We start from the raw sequence: 14,847 nt of genomic DNA, 5'->3' as shown, positions 1-14,847 counted from the left end.
CTCTCTCCCCACTCTTTCTCTCCCCCACTCTTCCTCTCTCCCCACTCTTCCTCTCTCCCCACTCTTTCTCTCTCCCCACTCTTTCTCTCTCCCCCACTCTTTCTCTCTCCCCACTCTTTCTCTCTCCCCACTCTTTCTCTCTCCCCCACTCTTTCTCTCTCCCCACTCTTTCTCTCTCCCCACTCTTCCTCTCTCCCCACTCTTCCTCCTCCCCACTCTTCCTCTCTCCCCACTCTTCCTCTCTCCCCACTCTTTCTCTCTCCCCACTCTTCCTCTCTCCCCACTCTTCCTCTCTCCCCACTCTTTCTCTCTCCCCACTCTTTCTCTCTCCCCACTCTTTCTCTCTCCCCACTCTTTCTCTCTCCCCACTCTTTCTCTCTCCCCACTCTTTCTCTCTCCCCACTCTTTCTCTCTCCCCACTCTTTCTCTCTCCCCACTCTTCCTCTCTCCCCACTCTTCCTCTCTCCCCACTCTTCCTCTCTCCCCACTCTTTCTCTCGTCCCACTCTTTCTCTCCCCCACTCTTTCTCTCTCCCCACTCTTTCTCTCTCCCCACTCTTTCTCTCTCCCCACTCTTTCTCTCTCCCCACTCTTTCTCTCTCCCCACTCTTTCTCTCTCCCCACTCTTTCTCTCTCCCCACTCTTTCTCTCTCCCCACTCTTCCTCTCTCCCCACTCTTCCTCTCGTCCCACTCTTCCTCTCTCGTCCCTCCACAGGGATGGTATAGAGTTTGCCTTTAAGTACCAGAACCCCCATGGTGCAGAGTTCCCTCCTCCTAACCTGGCCTTCCTTGAGGTCCTCTCAGAGTTCTCCTCCAAACTGCTGCGACAGGACAAGAAGACTGTGTAAGTACCTGCCCTGTGTGTGTGTGTCAAATGATTATGTCACAATAAGCCGACTGTGTGTGTCAAATGATTATGTCACAATAAGCAGACTGTGTGTGAAACCCGTCTCTCTCCTCCTCCCAGTCACTCGTATCTGGAGAAGTTTATGTCGGAGTCGATGTCGGAGCGCCGTGAGGACGTGTGGCTGCCCTTAATCTCCTACCGGAACAGTCTGCTAACAGGAGGAGAGGATGGGGACCGGATGTCGGTAACGTCAGGCGCCAGCAGCAAGACCAGCTCCATCCGCAGCAAGAAGGGACGGACGCCAATACACAAGAGTAAACGCATCGAGGGTGGGTCTATCTCTCACACAGAGACATACACTGAGGCTACTAAACATCTTCCTAATATTGAACAGCCTCAGTTCATCAGGGCATGGACTACAAGGTGTGGAAAGCGTTCCACAGGGATGCTGGCCCATGTTGACTCCAACGCTTCTCACAGTTGTCTTGTTGGCTGGATGTCCTTTGGGTGGTGGACCATTCCTCATACACACAGGAAACAGTGTAAAAAAACAAAAAACAGCAGTGCTGCAGTTCTTGATACACTGCGCCTGTCACCTACTACCGTACCCTGTTCACAGGCACCTACTACCATACCCTGTTCACAGGCACCTACTACCGTACCCTGTTCACAGGCACCTTCTACCGTACCCTGTTCACAGGCACCTTCTACCGTACCCTGTTCACAGGCACCTTCTACCGTACCCTGTTCACAGGCACCTACTACCGTACCCTGTTCACAGGCACCTACTACCGTACCCTGTTCACAGGCACCTACTACCGTACCCTGTTCACAGGCACCTACTGCCGTACCCTGTTCACAGGCACCTTCTGCCGTACCCTGTTCACAGGCACCTACTGCCGTACCCTGTTCACAGGCACCTACTGCCGTACCCTGTTCACAGGCACCTACTGCCGTACCCTGTTCACAGGCACCTACTGCCGTACCCAGTTCACAGGCACCTACTGCCGTACCCTGTTCACAGGCACCTACTGCCGTACCCTGTTCACAGGCACCTACTGCCGTACCCTGTTCACAGGCACCTACTGCCGTACCCTGTTCACAGGCACCTACTACCGTACCCTGTTCACAGGCACCTACTGCCGTACCCTGTTCACAGGCACCTACTACCGTACCCTGTTCACAGGCACCTACTGCCGTACCCTGTTCACAGGCACCTACTGCCGTACCCTGTTCACAGGCACCTACTGCCGTACCCTGTTCACAGGCACCTACTGCCGTACCCTGTTCACAGGCACCTACTGCCGTACCCTGTTCACAGGCACCTACTGCCGTACCCTGTTCACAGGCACCTACTGCCGTACCCTGTTCACAGGCACCTACTGCCGTACCCTGTTCACAGGCACCTACTGCCGTACCCTGTTCACAGGCACCTACTACCGTACCCTGTTCACAGGCACCTACTGCCGTACCCTGTTCACAGGCACCGAAATCTTTTGTTTTACCCATTCACCCTCTGAATGGCGCACACACACAATCCATATATATGGGATCATAACTGTCACCAGGTCAGTCTGTCATGGAAAGAGCAGGTGTTCCTAATGTTTTGTACACTCCCTGTATAAATACAAGTACCTACAGATGTTGCTAAAATGTGAGTTTTTCTCCGTCTCTCTGTCGGCCCACTAGAGGAGAGTAGTGTGGAGGCCTCCTGGCTTCGTGGTAATGACAGCCTCCAGACACCGGGGGCGCTAACCACCCCTCAGCTCACCTCCACCGTCCTCAGAGAAAACCCACGGCAGGCGGCGGACACACACCTACCTGACCACGACTCTGAACCTGGCTCAGAGAACGACTATGTACACAAGTAAGTGTGTGTGTGTGTGTGTGTGTGTGTGTGTGTGTGTGTGTGTGTGTGTGTGTGTGTGTGTGTGTGTGTGTGTGTGTGTGTGTGTGTGTGTGTGTGTGTGTGTGTGTGTGTGTGTGTGTGTGTGTAACCCTCTCCTCTGCAGTCCCCAGATGCAGATGTCTTGGCTAGGCCAACAGAAGATGGAGGACAGCAGGAAGGATAGAACAGCCATGAACTACATGAAGGCCCGCAACCAGACTGTCAGACAAACTGTGTACGTGTCTAGTGTGTGCACGTGTCGAGGGTGTGTGTGTGTGCCTGTCGAGGGTGTGTGTGCGTGTCTAGTGTGTACTGACCCCCCACCTCTCTCTCTCTAGTCTAGTGTGTGTATGTACTGACCCCCCCACTTCTCGCTCTAGTCTAGTGTGTATATGTACTGACCCCCCACCTTTCTCTCTCTAGTGTGTGTATGTACTGACCCCCCCACTTCTCGCTCTAGTCTAGTGTGTATATGTACTGACCCCCCACCTTTCTCTCTCTAGTGTGTGTATGTACTGAACCCCCCCACTTCTCGCTCTAGTCTAGTGTGTGTATGTACTGACCCCCCACCTTTCTCTCTCTAGTGTGTATATGTACTGACCCCCCACTCTCTCTCTCTCTCTAGTCTAGTGTGTATATGTACTGACCCCCCACTTCTCTCTCTCTCTCTAGTCTAGTGTGTATATGTACTGCCCCCCCACCTCTCTCTCTCTAGTCTAGTGTGTGTATGTACTGACCCCCCCACTTCTCGCTCTAGTCTAGTGTGTATATGTACTGACCCCCACCTTTCTCTCTCTAGTGTGTGTATGTACTGAACCCCCCCACTTCTCGCTCTAGTCTAGTGTGTGTATGTACTGACCCCCCACCTTTCTCTCTCTAGTGTGTATATGTACTGACCCCCCCACCTCTCTCTAGTCTAGTGTGTATATGTACTGGCCCCCCCACCTCTCTCTCTAGTCTAGTGTGTATATGTACTGACCCCCCACCTCTCTCTCTAGTCTAGTGTGTATATGTACTGGCCCCCCACCTCTCTCTCTCTAGTCTAGTGTGTGTATGTACTGGCCCCCCACCTCTCTCTCTAGTCTAGTGTGTATATGTACTGGCCCCCCACCTCTCTCTCTCTAGTCTAGTGTGTATATGTACTGGCCCCCCACCTCTCTCTCTCTAGTCTAGGTTGTGTATGTACGGGCCCCCCACCTCTCTCTCTCTAGTCTAGTCTAGGTTGTGTATGTACGGGCCCCCCACCTCTCTCTCTCTAGTCTAGTCTAGTGTGTGTATGTACGGGCCCCCCACCTCTCTCTCTCTAGTCTAGTCTAGTGTGTGTATGTACGGGCCCCCCACCTCTCTCTCTCTAGTCTAGTGTGTGTATGTACGGGCCCCCCACCTCTCTCTCTCTAGTCTAGTCTAGTGTGTGTATGTACGGGCCCCCCACCTCTCTCTCTCTAGTCTAGTCTAGTGTGTGTATGTACGGGCCCCCCACCTCTCTCTCTCTAGTCTAGTCTAGTGTGTGTATGTACGGGCCCCCCACCTCTCTCTCTCTAGTCTAGTCTAGTGTGTGTATGTACGGGCCCCCCCCTCTCTCTCTCTAGTCTAGTCTAGTGTGTGTATGTACGGGCCCCCCACCTCTCTCTCTCTAGTCTAGTCTAGTGTGTGTATGTATGGGCCCCCCACCTCTCTCTCTCTAGTCTAGTCTTGTGTGTGTATGTATGGGCCCCCCACCTCTCTCTCTCTAGTCTAGTCTTGTGTGTGTATGTATGGGCCCCCACCTCTCTCTCTCTAGTCTAGTCTTGTGTGTGTATGTATGGGCCCCCCACCTCTCTCTCTCTAGTCTAGTCTAGTGTGTGTATGTACGGGCCCCCCACCTCTCTCTCTCTAGTCTAGTCTAGTGTGTGTATGTATGGGCCCCCCACCTCTCTCTCTCTAGTCTAGTCTAGTGTGTGTGTATGTACGGGCCCCCCACCTCTCTCTCTCTAGTCTAGTCTAGTGTGTGTATGTACGGGCCCCCCACCTCTCTCTCTCTAGTCTAGTCTAGTGTGTGTATGTACGGGCCCCCCACCTCTCTCTCTCTCGTCTAGTCTAGTGTGTGTATTTACTGACCCCCCCACCTCTCTCTCTAGTCGTGGTCTGATGGAGGATGACGCAGAGCCAATCTTTGAGGACGTCATGATGTCATCGCGAGGTCAACTGGAGGACATGAACGAGGAGTTCGAAGACACCATGGTCATCGACCTGGTCAGTGACATCACTTCCTGTCTGTCGTGTTTGATTCGATCGTCAATTCTGTTGTGTAATTCGTCCAGTGTGTATCGCTTCATTTGTTGATTCTCGCGTTGTGTCGTTCCAGCCTCCCTCCAGGAACAGACGTGAGAGGGCGGAGCTCAGACCAGACTTCTTCGACTCAGCAGCCATGATCGAGGACGAGTCGGTAAGCAGAACACACACTCAGGGTCACACCGGTTTACCACTGCAAGGCTAAGACATGATCCATGATGATATCTGTCATTTAACGACATCTCTTTCGTCCGTTATCCCAGGGTTTCACCATGCCCATGTTCTGATCCAGTGTTCCCGGTCCTTCCTGGAAGGGGGAGGGGCCTCCGACAGGATGAGCTGTCAATCAAACGTCAGACTGTCTGTCAGAACTTTTATCACACACACTTGAACACCCAGACGAACTCTGATCAGCCAGTTTGACGGCCTTGTGTTTGTGTTTGTGTGTGTGTGTGGATCTGTTGGGATCTACCCTGAAGCTCCAGGGATCCACTCACTGACCGGCCGAAGGATCCCACTCAACCCTGAGAATTTCGGACAAAATATCGTACAGAGTATCTATCGTACATAGAGAAGATCTTTTATCGTTCAGTGGACGTGTGGGTGTGTTGGCTACAAACCGGACAGAATATCGGACAAAATATCGTACAAAACATGGTTCCACATTTCTTTAAAAATATTGTAAACTTTCGGCCCTTCCTTCCTGACTTGTTTTAACTTGTTAGCATTCTGGCTAATCTCTCCGCTAGCTCTGTGGTACTCATGGCCCTGTGCGCCCGGCTATACAGTCCCCCATGCCACACAGTTGTATGGTTGTTTCGTTCCACTTCCGACGTCATGTATAGACCCCCCCCCCCAGATGGAACTTGATATTTAATGTGATAAATCTTTACTCTCTCACTCCTGTCTCTCTTTACTCTCTCTTCCCTTTCAATAGTGTTGAGAATATCCTGTATTTGGTTTTATTGGCAAATGCACCAAACAGCAAGCAATGGGACCAGAACTAGAAGAGTTCTCATTGGCCATACAAGAGGCTGTGACATCATAGCCAAATCCCAAGCCACTCCCCATCAGAGCTTCAGACACACACCCACGGTGGAATCGTGGCTTTTTTAAAGACGTTTTAAAAATAAATATATTTTGAATTTCAGTAGCTTTAGTACAAAGTTTTAAATGAAGTGAGTTTTTAATTTCTTTTGTCTGATATATTTGTTTGTACAGTTATCTTTCTGAAAAAGTATCTTGTTTGTTGCCAAACGGTTGCCTAAATGCTTATATCTGATTAGGCCCTACTGCTCAGGCTGTTGCCATGGATACCCAGCCTGTTAAGCGCCATATAAGGGTGTGTCCAGTGCGACCATAGGTAGTTGTGCAGGCTCAACAGTCTAAAGTGACTTCCTTTTCATCTGCACTGATGAGGAAGACCTGGACAGGTAACTGCTAATATCCAGTAGCCTTCTACCATATTCATTTCACCTGTCCTCTTTTCAGATCAGTGCATATGAAGGTGGAGACCAGCAGAGAATACCCCTCTAGTCTTATGTGGCTGTAGTTACACATAAGTTGATTGGTTGTCTTATCACTTTGACCCACCCCTATTGTTCTTCTACTGGCTGGTTAAGCTGCCCTTCTGTAAATATCAGAGATGATTGGTTCTTTCTGTAGCGATGGCATCACCTGCCCTTTAACCTTCTAAAATACTGTTTTTTTTCCTTCCTGTGAACTTGTTGATCTTATCTTTTTTAAATAAATAAAATCTGTAATCTAATCCTGGATTGTGTGTTTTGGACCGGTTCTAAGAATAGACTCCATACAGTGCCTACGGAAAGTATTCAGACCCCTTGACTTTTCACATTTTGTTATGTTACAGCCTTATGAAAACAGGTTGACGTTTTTGCACATTTATAAAAAATAAAGATAATTGACCAATATGCAGACTTTGCTGTGAGACTGTACATTCTGTCATCCTTGAACCTGATTTGGAATAAGGCTGCAACATAAAATGTGGAATACTTTCCAAATGCACTGTGTATATATAAAAAGACTTAATTCTAAGACACGCTGTCTACTTGACTCCAGAGGGGGAGAACCAAGAACTATGGAGACTGAGCCCCAGCAGAGTATCTGTACTTTTCTCCATACATTTTCCCTGACACCCAAAGTACTCATTACATTTCCAATGACAGGAAATGGTCCAATTCTTAAACTTAACAAGAGAACATCCCTACGGCCTCTGATCTGGAAGATCAGTTGGTGTACCTCTGGCTCTCCCTATATAGTAACAAAATGGGTGTTGTTTAGTTTGCTTAATATAAGGAATTTGAAAGTTTTACTTGTGATACTTAAGTATATTTTAGCAATTACATTACACACACGTTCAAACTCATTGGGATATAAAGTTCTGTTTCACACACGGACAAAGACAGACATCTTTACAATTTCAATGATTTTATTTAACAAATCAGACAGAAAAATGCTGATTCTTCCTAACAAGTCCCACAGGGTTAGGGACAGATAAGTGGATCTAATCCAGGGCTCTCCAACCCTGTTCCTGGAGAGATACTGACCTGATTCAGCTTATCAACAAACAAATTGTTAGAATCAAGTACGCTAGATTAGGGTTGGAGTGAAAACCTACAGGAAGGTATCTCTCCAGGAACAGGGTTGGAGAGCCCTGCTCTAAGCTACAGGTGAAATTGGAGACAGACCGGTCGGGTGGTTGAAGGTGTCTGTTAGAGTGGGATGTTGGCGTGTTTCTTCCAGGGGTTGGTCTGTTTCTTGGAAGCCAGAACCTCCAGATCCCTACAGATCCTCTTCCGGGTGGTCGACGGCACGATGATGTCATCCACGAACCCTAAAACACACACGGTTACAATGGGGGAGTGGGTGTAATGTTTGTTGGAATGGATGGTGTGTGTGTGTAGTACCTCTGACAGCGGCAGGGAAAGGGTTGGCGAACTTCTCTACGTATTCAGCCTCCTGCTCTGCCTGGTTGGATTTCCCTCTGAAGATGATCTGCACAGCACCCTGGGAACATGTTAGGAATGTTTTCAAGTGAGCACTGACCTTTTCCCATTTTGACATTGTGAATGTTGCCATGGCTAGAAGTATGTGTTGCGTTACCTTGGTCTTGTGTAGGAGGTGTGTTGCGTTACCTTGGTCTTGTGTAGGAGGTGTGTTGCGTTACCTTGGTCTTGTGTAGGAGGTGTGTTGCGTTACCTTGGTCTTGTGTAGGAGGTGTGTTGCGTTACCTTGGTCTTGTGTAGGAGGTGTGTTGCGTTACCTTGGTCTTGTGTAGGAGGTGTGTTGCGTTACCTTGGTCTTGTGTAGGAGGTGTGTTGCGTTACCTTGGTCTTGTGTAGGAGGTGTGTTGCGTTACCTTGGTCTTGTGTAGGAGGTGTGTTGCGTTACCTTGGTCTTGTGTAGGAGGTGTGTTGCGTTACCTTGGTCTTGTGTAGGAGGTGTGTTGCGTTACCATGGTCTTGTGTAGGAGGTGTGTTGCGTTACCTTGGTCTTGTGTAGGAGGTGTGTTGCGTTACCTTGGTCTTGTGTAGGAGGTGTGTTGCGTTACCTTGGTCTTGTGTAGGAGGTGTGTTGCGTTACCTTGGTCTTGTGTAGGAGGTGTGTTGCGTTAGGAGGTGTGTTGCGGTTTGTGTAGAAGGTGTGTGTGTTGTGTTACCTTGGTCTTGTGTAGGAGGTGTGTTGCGTTACCTTGGTCTTGTGTAGGAGGTGTGTTGCGTTACCTTGGTCTTGTGTAGGAGGTGTGTTGCGTTACCTTGGTCTTGTGTAGAAGGTGTGTGTGTGTTGTGTTACCTTGGTTTTGTGTAGAAGGTGTGTGTGTGTTGTGTTACCTTGGTTTTGTGTAGAAGGTGTGTGTGTGTTGTGTTACCTTGGTCTTGTGTAGGAGGTGTGTTGCGTTACCTTGGTCTTGTGTAGGAGGTGTGTTGCGTTACCTTGGTCTTGTGTAGGAGGTGTGTTGTGTTACCTTGGTCTTGTGTAGGAGGTGTGTTGTGTTACCTTGGTCTTGTGTAGGAGGTGTGTTGTGTTACCTTGGTCTTGTGTAGGAGGTGTGTTGTGTTACCTTGGTCTTGTGTAGGAGGTGTGTTGCGTTACCTTGGTCTTGTGTAGGAGGTGTGTTGTGTTACCTTGGTCTTGTGTAGGAGGTGTGTTGCGTTACCTTGGTCTTGTGTAGGAGGTGTGTTGTGTTACCTTGGTCTTGTGTAGGAGGTGTGTTGTGTTACCTTGGTCTTGTGTAGGAGGTGTGTTGTGTTACCTTGGTCTTGTGTAGGAGGTGTGTTGTGTTACCTTGGTCTTGTGTAGGAGGTGTGTTGTGTTACCTTGGTCTTGTGTAGGAGGTGTGTTGTGTTACCTTGGTCTTGTGTAGGAGGTGTGTTGTGTTACCTTGGTCTTGTGTAGGAGGTGTGTTGTGTTACCTTGGTCTTGTGTAGGAGGTGTGTTGTGTTACCTTGGTCTTGTGTAGGAGGTGTGTTGTGTTACCTTGGTCTTGTGTAGGAGGTGTGTTGTGTTACCTTGGTCTTGTGTAGGAGGTGTGTTGTGTTACCTTGGTCTTGTGTAGGAGGTGTGTTGTGTTACCTTGGTCTTGTGTAGGAGGTGTGTTGTGTTACCTTGGTCTTGTGTAGGAGGTGTGTTGTGTTACCTTGGTCTTGTGTAGAAGGTGTGTTGTGTTGTGTTACCTTGGTCTTGTGTAGGAGGTGTGTTGTGTTACCTTGGCTCCCATCACAGCCACCTCTGCAGACGGCCAGGCGTAGTTCACATCTCCTCTCAGGTGCTTGGAACTCATGACGTCATACGCTCCTCCGTAGGCCTTCCTAGTGATGATGGTGATCTTGGGGACGGTGGCCTCAGCAAAGGCAAACAGTAGCTTGGCCCCGTGTCGGATGATACCTCCATACTCCTGAGACGTACCTGAGGGAAACGGCGAGGAAGGTGGAATCCTCTGGTTTGAAAAAAATCTTAACTTGTTTTGATTAAAAATGACAGTTGATCGCAGTACGCACGTTTCATAATTTATGTGAAAGCTGTCCAGTGAGTCATCTACTTTTTGACATGCCAATTATTCATGAGGAAAGTCAGACTTGCACACTACCTGGCAGGAAACCAGGCACGTCCACGAAGGTGAGGATGGGGATGTTGAAAGCGTCGCAGAAACGAACGAAGCGAGCTCCCTTCACTGATGAGTTAATGTCCAGACAACCTGCACACACACAGGAGAAGTATCACTACCATTATCATCATCACCACCACCACGTCATTGTCATCACCACCACTATCATCATCACTAATCCATCTGATTCTTCTACTCACCAGACGCTACTTTAGGTTGATTCCCTACAATTCCAACAGTTCGTCCGTTCATGCGAGAGAATCCCACTACGATGTTTTTAGCGTAGTTAGGCATGATCTCAAAGAACTCCCTCTCGTCCGCAATCTAAAGTTAAAACCACAGGTCAGTAGACAACAGGCTGTGCGTGTGTGTGCGTGTGCGGGTACCTGTGTGTGTGTGCGTGCGTGTGCATGTGTGTGGGTGTGCATGTGTGTGCGTGTGTGTGTGTGTGCATGTGTGCGTGCGCGTGTGTGTATGTGCGCGTGTATGTGCGCGTGTGTGTGTGTATGTGCGCGTGTGTGTGTGTGTATGTGCGCGTGTGTGTGTGCGCGTGTGTGTGTGTATGTGCGCGTGTGTGTGTGTGTGTGTATGTGCGCGTGTGTGTGTGTGTGCGTGTGTGTGCGTGTGTGTGTGTATGTGTGTGTGTGTGTGTGCGCGTGTGTGTGTATGTGTGCGTGTATGTGCATGTGTGCGTATGTGTGCGTGTGTGTATGTGTGTATGTGCGTATGTGTGCGTGTTTGTGTGTGTGTGTGTGTCCTACCCCCTGGATGATGTCCAGCATGTCGTAGGCTTTAGTGGTCTCAAAGGGAACAATGGTGTCCAGACCAGGAACCAGTCTATCACTGGAGAGGAGAGGGATGAGATCAAACATCCTCCAAAGGCCATTCATATGGATTACATTTCAGGAATATCCCAAATGCCATGGTCTGTTCTGTGATTGGCTAGTCTGTCAGAGGTGTTCTGTGGTTGGGTACCTGGGGTCGTGGCACTCAGTAACGGGGGTGGGGTCCTGGTTGCTAAGGGGAAGGAAGTTGAAGAAGTTTCGGAGGTTGAGCAGAGCATCAATGTCGTTCTCAAACGCACGGTGAGCGACGCCTGACACGGCGGTGTGTGTTTTAGCTCCTCCCAGTTCCTCCTGAGTGACGTCTTCATTGGTGACAGACTTCACTACGTCAGGACCTGTGATGAACAGGTATGAGGTGTCCTACACACACAAAGATCTGGATATAACCCATGATAGTTGTATTAATTGTACATTAAATCTATACAGGAAGGGTCCTGTGGTTCTCCTATACTGTGTGTGTGTCTTACCTTGACCATAAAGGTGAAGTCGGTCAGGGCAGGAGAGTAGACAGCTCCTCCAGCACAGGGACCCATGATCAGAGAGATCTGAGGAACCACACCTGAAGCCATCACATTCCTCTACAGAGAAAGAGAGACCAGGAGAGAGAATGAGACCAGAAAAGAGCGTGAGACCGGGAGAGACAGGAAGAGAGCGAGAGAGACAGGAAGAGAGCGAGAGAGACAGGAAGAGAGCGAGAGAGAGACAGGAAGAGAGCGAGAGACCGGGAGAGAGTGAGAGAGAGACAGGAAGAGAGCGAGAGAGAGACAGGAAGAGAGCGAGAGAGAGACAGGAAGAGAGCGAGAGAGAGACAGGAAGAGAGCGAGAGACCGGGAGAGAGCGAGAGACCGGGAGAGAGCGCAAGAGACCGGGAGAGACCGGACCGGAGAGAGAGACATACAGAGCGCGAGAGACCGGAGAGAGAGACATACAGAGCGCGAGAGACCGGACAGAGAGACAGACAGAGAGCGAGAGACCGGAGAGAGAGACAGGGAGAGAGAGACATACAGAGCGCGAGAGACCGGAGAGAGAGACATACAGAGCGCGAGAGACCGGAAAGAGAGACAGGGAGAGAGAGACAGGAGCGAGAGACCGGGAGAGACAGACAGGGAGAGACCGGAGAGAGACAGGGAGAGAGAGACAGGAGCGAGAGACCGGGAGAGACAGACAGGGAGAGACCGGAGAGAGAGACAGGGAGAGAGCGAGAGACCGGGAGAGACAGACAGGGAGAGAGCGAGAGACCGGGAGAGACAGACAGGGAGAGAGCGAGAGACCGGGAGAGACAGACAGGGAGAGAGCGAGAGAGCGGGAGAGACAGACAGGGAGAGAGCGGGAGAGACAGACAGGGAGAGAGCGAGAGACAGACAGGGAGAGAGCGGGAGAGACAGACAGGGAGAGAGCGAGAGAGCGGGAGAGACAGACAGGGAGAGAGCGAGAGACCGGAGAGAGAGAGACAGGGAGAGAGCGAGAGACCGGAGAGAGAGAGACAGGGAGAGAGCGAGAGACCGGAGAGAGAGAGACAGGGAGAGAGCGAGAGACCGGAGAGAGAGAGACAGGGAGAGAGCGAGAGACCGGAGAGAGAGAGACAGGGAGAGAGCGAGAGAGAGGAGAGAGAGCGAGAGACCGGAGAGAGAGAGACAGGGAGAGAGCGAGAGACCGGAGAGAGAGAGACAGGGAGAGAGCGAGAGACCGGAGAGAGAGAGAGACAGGGAGAGAGCGAGAGACAGGGAGAGAGCGAGAGACCGGAGAGACAGGGAGAGAGCGAGAGACCGGAGAGAGCGAGAGACAGGGAGAGAGCGAGAGACAGGGAGAGAGCGAGAGACCGGAGAGAGAGAGACAGGGAGAGAGCGAGAGACCGGAGAGAGAGAGACAGGGAGAGAGCGAGAGACCGGAGAGAGAGAGACAGGGAGAGAGCGAGAGACCGGAGAGAGAGAGACAGGGAGAGAGCGAGAGACAGGGAGAGAGCGAGAGACCGGAGAGAGAGAGACAGGGAGAGAGCGAGAGACCGGAGAGAGAGAGAGACAGGGAGAGAGCGAGAGACAGGGAGAGAGCGAGAGACCGGAGAGACAGGGAGAGAGCGAGAGACCGGAGAGAGCGAGAGACAGGGAGAGAGCGAGAGACAGGGAGAGAGCGAGAGACCGGGAGAGAGCGAGAGACCGGAGAGAGAGAGAGACAGGGAGAGAGAGAGAGACAGGGAGAGAGCGAGAGACCGGAGAGAGAGAGAGACAGGGAGAGAGCGAGAGACCGGAGAGAGAGAGAGACAGGGAGAGAGCGAGAGACCGGAGAGAGAGAGACAGGGAGAGAGAGAGAGACAGGGAGAGAGCGAGAGATCGGAGAGAGAGAGACAGGGAGAGAGCGAGAGACCGGAGAGCGAGAGACAGGGAGAGAGCGAGAGATCGGAGAGAGAGAGACAGGGAGAGAGAGAGAGACAGGGAGAGAGCGAGACCGGAGAGAGAGAGAGACAGGGAGAGAGCGAGAGACCGGAGAGAGAGAGACAGGGAGAGAGCGAGAGACCGGAGAGAGAGAGACAGGGAGAGAGCGAGAGACCGGAGAGAGAGAGACAGGGAGAGAGCGAGAGACCGGAGAGAGAGAGACAGGGAGAGAGCGAGAGACAGGAGAGAGCGAGAGACCGGAGAGAGACAGGAAGAGAGCGAGTACATTTAGAAGCAATGTCATTTATTTGTTGCCATCCTCATCCCAGTAACCAGTCTAATCAAGCCCCGCCCCCTTACCAGGAAGATGTCGGCGTATCCAGCCAGTGACTCCACCCCCTCCTGTATCCTGGCTCCGCCAGAGTCATTTAGACCAATGACTGGAGCACCCACCATCATGGCCTGGTCCATGATCTACAGACAAAAAGGGATGTGACTAGAAGTAATGAATGAGAAGCAGGAGTGGTGTGAACCACCAGGCCCTGGAGAGTGAGCCCGTCCTCCTACCTTACAGATCTTCTGTGCGTGAGCCCCAGACAGACTGCCTCCAAATACTGTGAAGTCCTAAGACAGAGCAAGAGACATTTATGAAAATAAATGGTAACTACTTGCGTGTGTGTGTGTGTGTGTGTGTGTGTGTGTGTGTGTGTGTGTGTGTGTGTGTGTGTGTGTGTGTGTGTGTGTGTGTGTGTGTGTGTGTGTGTGTGTACCTGACTGAAGACATACACCAGCCTTCCGTTGATCCTCCCCTGTCCAGTCACCACACTGTCCCCTGCGAACTAGAGGGAGAGGGAAGCTGAAACCATGTTGATGACTGAATCAACATTTTAAAAAATGAATCAGTTTATTCCATTGTGTCCATAGGCTGGATAAAACGTAGGAACCTCTATGGTGAAGTGTTACCTTGTTGTGGTCCTCTTCCATGCCGAAGTCAGAGCAGCGATGTTCCACAAACATGTCACACTCTACAAACGAGTCCTTATCCAACAGGAGCTCAACTCTCTCTCTGGCTGTCAGCTTCCCCTGTGGAGAAGATCATTACACAGACAAAACGTTAAACGGACCGACAGACAGGCAAACAGATAAATACACCATCAAACTGACACACCTGCGCATGCTCAGATTATTTACCCTTTTGTGTTGCGCGTCAATTCTCTTCTGACCTCCTCCGATCAGCGCAGCATTCCTCTTTCTGTCTATCCTCTCCTGAACGGAGAGATGACTAACGGAATACCACCGCCGCGACTGTTGCTGCAGCTCGGACTGTGCAACGGCTGCCGAAACCACGCCATGTTTTACCTGTCCGAATGTTTTAAAAGAAGCTTTTAGTCCGGAAAGCAGACCGCAGCTGCTCCGTGCTACAGCGAAGGCCGCCATTGTTGTCTGACTGACGTATTAGTGGGTGGGGACTGTGTAAAAGTGACGCGCGTTTGAGCCAATCA

At 50.8% G+C, this 14,847-nt stretch overlaps 2 protein-coding genes and 1 long non-coding RNA gene across 4 annotated transcripts in view; 1 reads left to right on the top strand and 2 right to left on the bottom strand.

Annotated features, from left to right (window-relative positions):
- LOC124010998 (cohesin subunit SA-1) overlaps positions 1 to 6,774 on the top strand; it is a 25,983-nt gene extending 19,209 nt beyond the window's left edge. The window contains exons 19-25 of the mRNA XM_046323883.1: positions 716 to 844; positions 968 to 1,176; positions 2,537 to 2,714; positions 2,860 to 2,970; positions 4,853 to 4,967; positions 5,080 to 5,160; positions 5,270 to 6,774. Coding sequence (XP_046179839.1) covers positions 716 to 844; positions 968 to 1,176; positions 2,537 to 2,714; positions 2,860 to 2,970; positions 4,853 to 4,967; positions 5,080 to 5,160; positions 5,270 to 5,293 — 847 coding nt within the window. The 3' untranslated portion in view covers positions 5,294 to 6,774. The remainder of the gene's footprint in view (positions 1 to 715; positions 845 to 967; positions 1,177 to 2,536; positions 2,715 to 2,859; positions 2,971 to 4,852; positions 4,968 to 5,079; positions 5,161 to 5,269) is intronic.
- A 663-nt stretch (positions 6,775 to 7,437) lies between these two features.
- LOC124010902 (propionyl-CoA carboxylase beta chain, mitochondrial-like) lies at positions 7,438 to 14,803 on the bottom strand. Its single transcript, XM_046323690.1, has 13 exons — positions 14,537 to 14,803; positions 14,309 to 14,428; positions 14,116 to 14,184; positions 13,913 to 13,969; positions 13,706 to 13,819; positions 11,444 to 11,554; positions 11,107 to 11,336; positions 10,893 to 10,974; positions 10,332 to 10,455; positions 10,114 to 10,221; positions 9,733 to 9,932; positions 7,934 to 8,033; positions 7,438 to 7,860 (listed from the first exon to the last, which is right to left on the bottom strand). The coding sequence occupies exons 1-13, from the start codon at positions 14,780 to 14,782 to the stop codon at positions 7,739 to 7,741; spliced, it is 1,683 nt and encodes a 560-aa protein (XP_046179646.1). The 5' UTR covers positions 14,783 to 14,803; the 3' UTR covers positions 7,438 to 7,738.
- Positions 8,147 to 9,311, bottom strand: LOC124010903. 2 transcript variants are annotated; one of them, XR_006834514.1, is made up of 2 exons: positions 8,686 to 9,311; positions 8,147 to 8,609 (listed from the first exon to the last, which is right to left on the bottom strand). It is a non-coding gene; the product is annotated as an uncharacterized LOC124010903 (long non-coding RNA). The 2 variants fall into 2 exon arrangements; XR_006834515.1 differs by having other exon boundaries at positions 8,718 to 9,311.
- Positions 14,804 to 14,847: the final 44 nt, after the last annotated feature.

The sequence above is a fragment of the Oncorhynchus gorbuscha genome, linkage group LG23 (genome assembly GCF_021184085.1).
Source record: "Oncorhynchus gorbuscha isolate QuinsamMale2020 ecotype Even-year linkage group LG23, OgorEven_v1.0, whole genome shotgun sequence".
In the NCBI taxonomy this organism is placed as follows: Eukaryota; Metazoa; Chordata; class Actinopteri; order Salmoniformes; family Salmonidae; genus Oncorhynchus; species Oncorhynchus gorbuscha.
The sequence above is the reverse complement of the archived record's forward strand: the minus strand, read 5'-3'. Positions and strand labels throughout refer to the sequence as shown.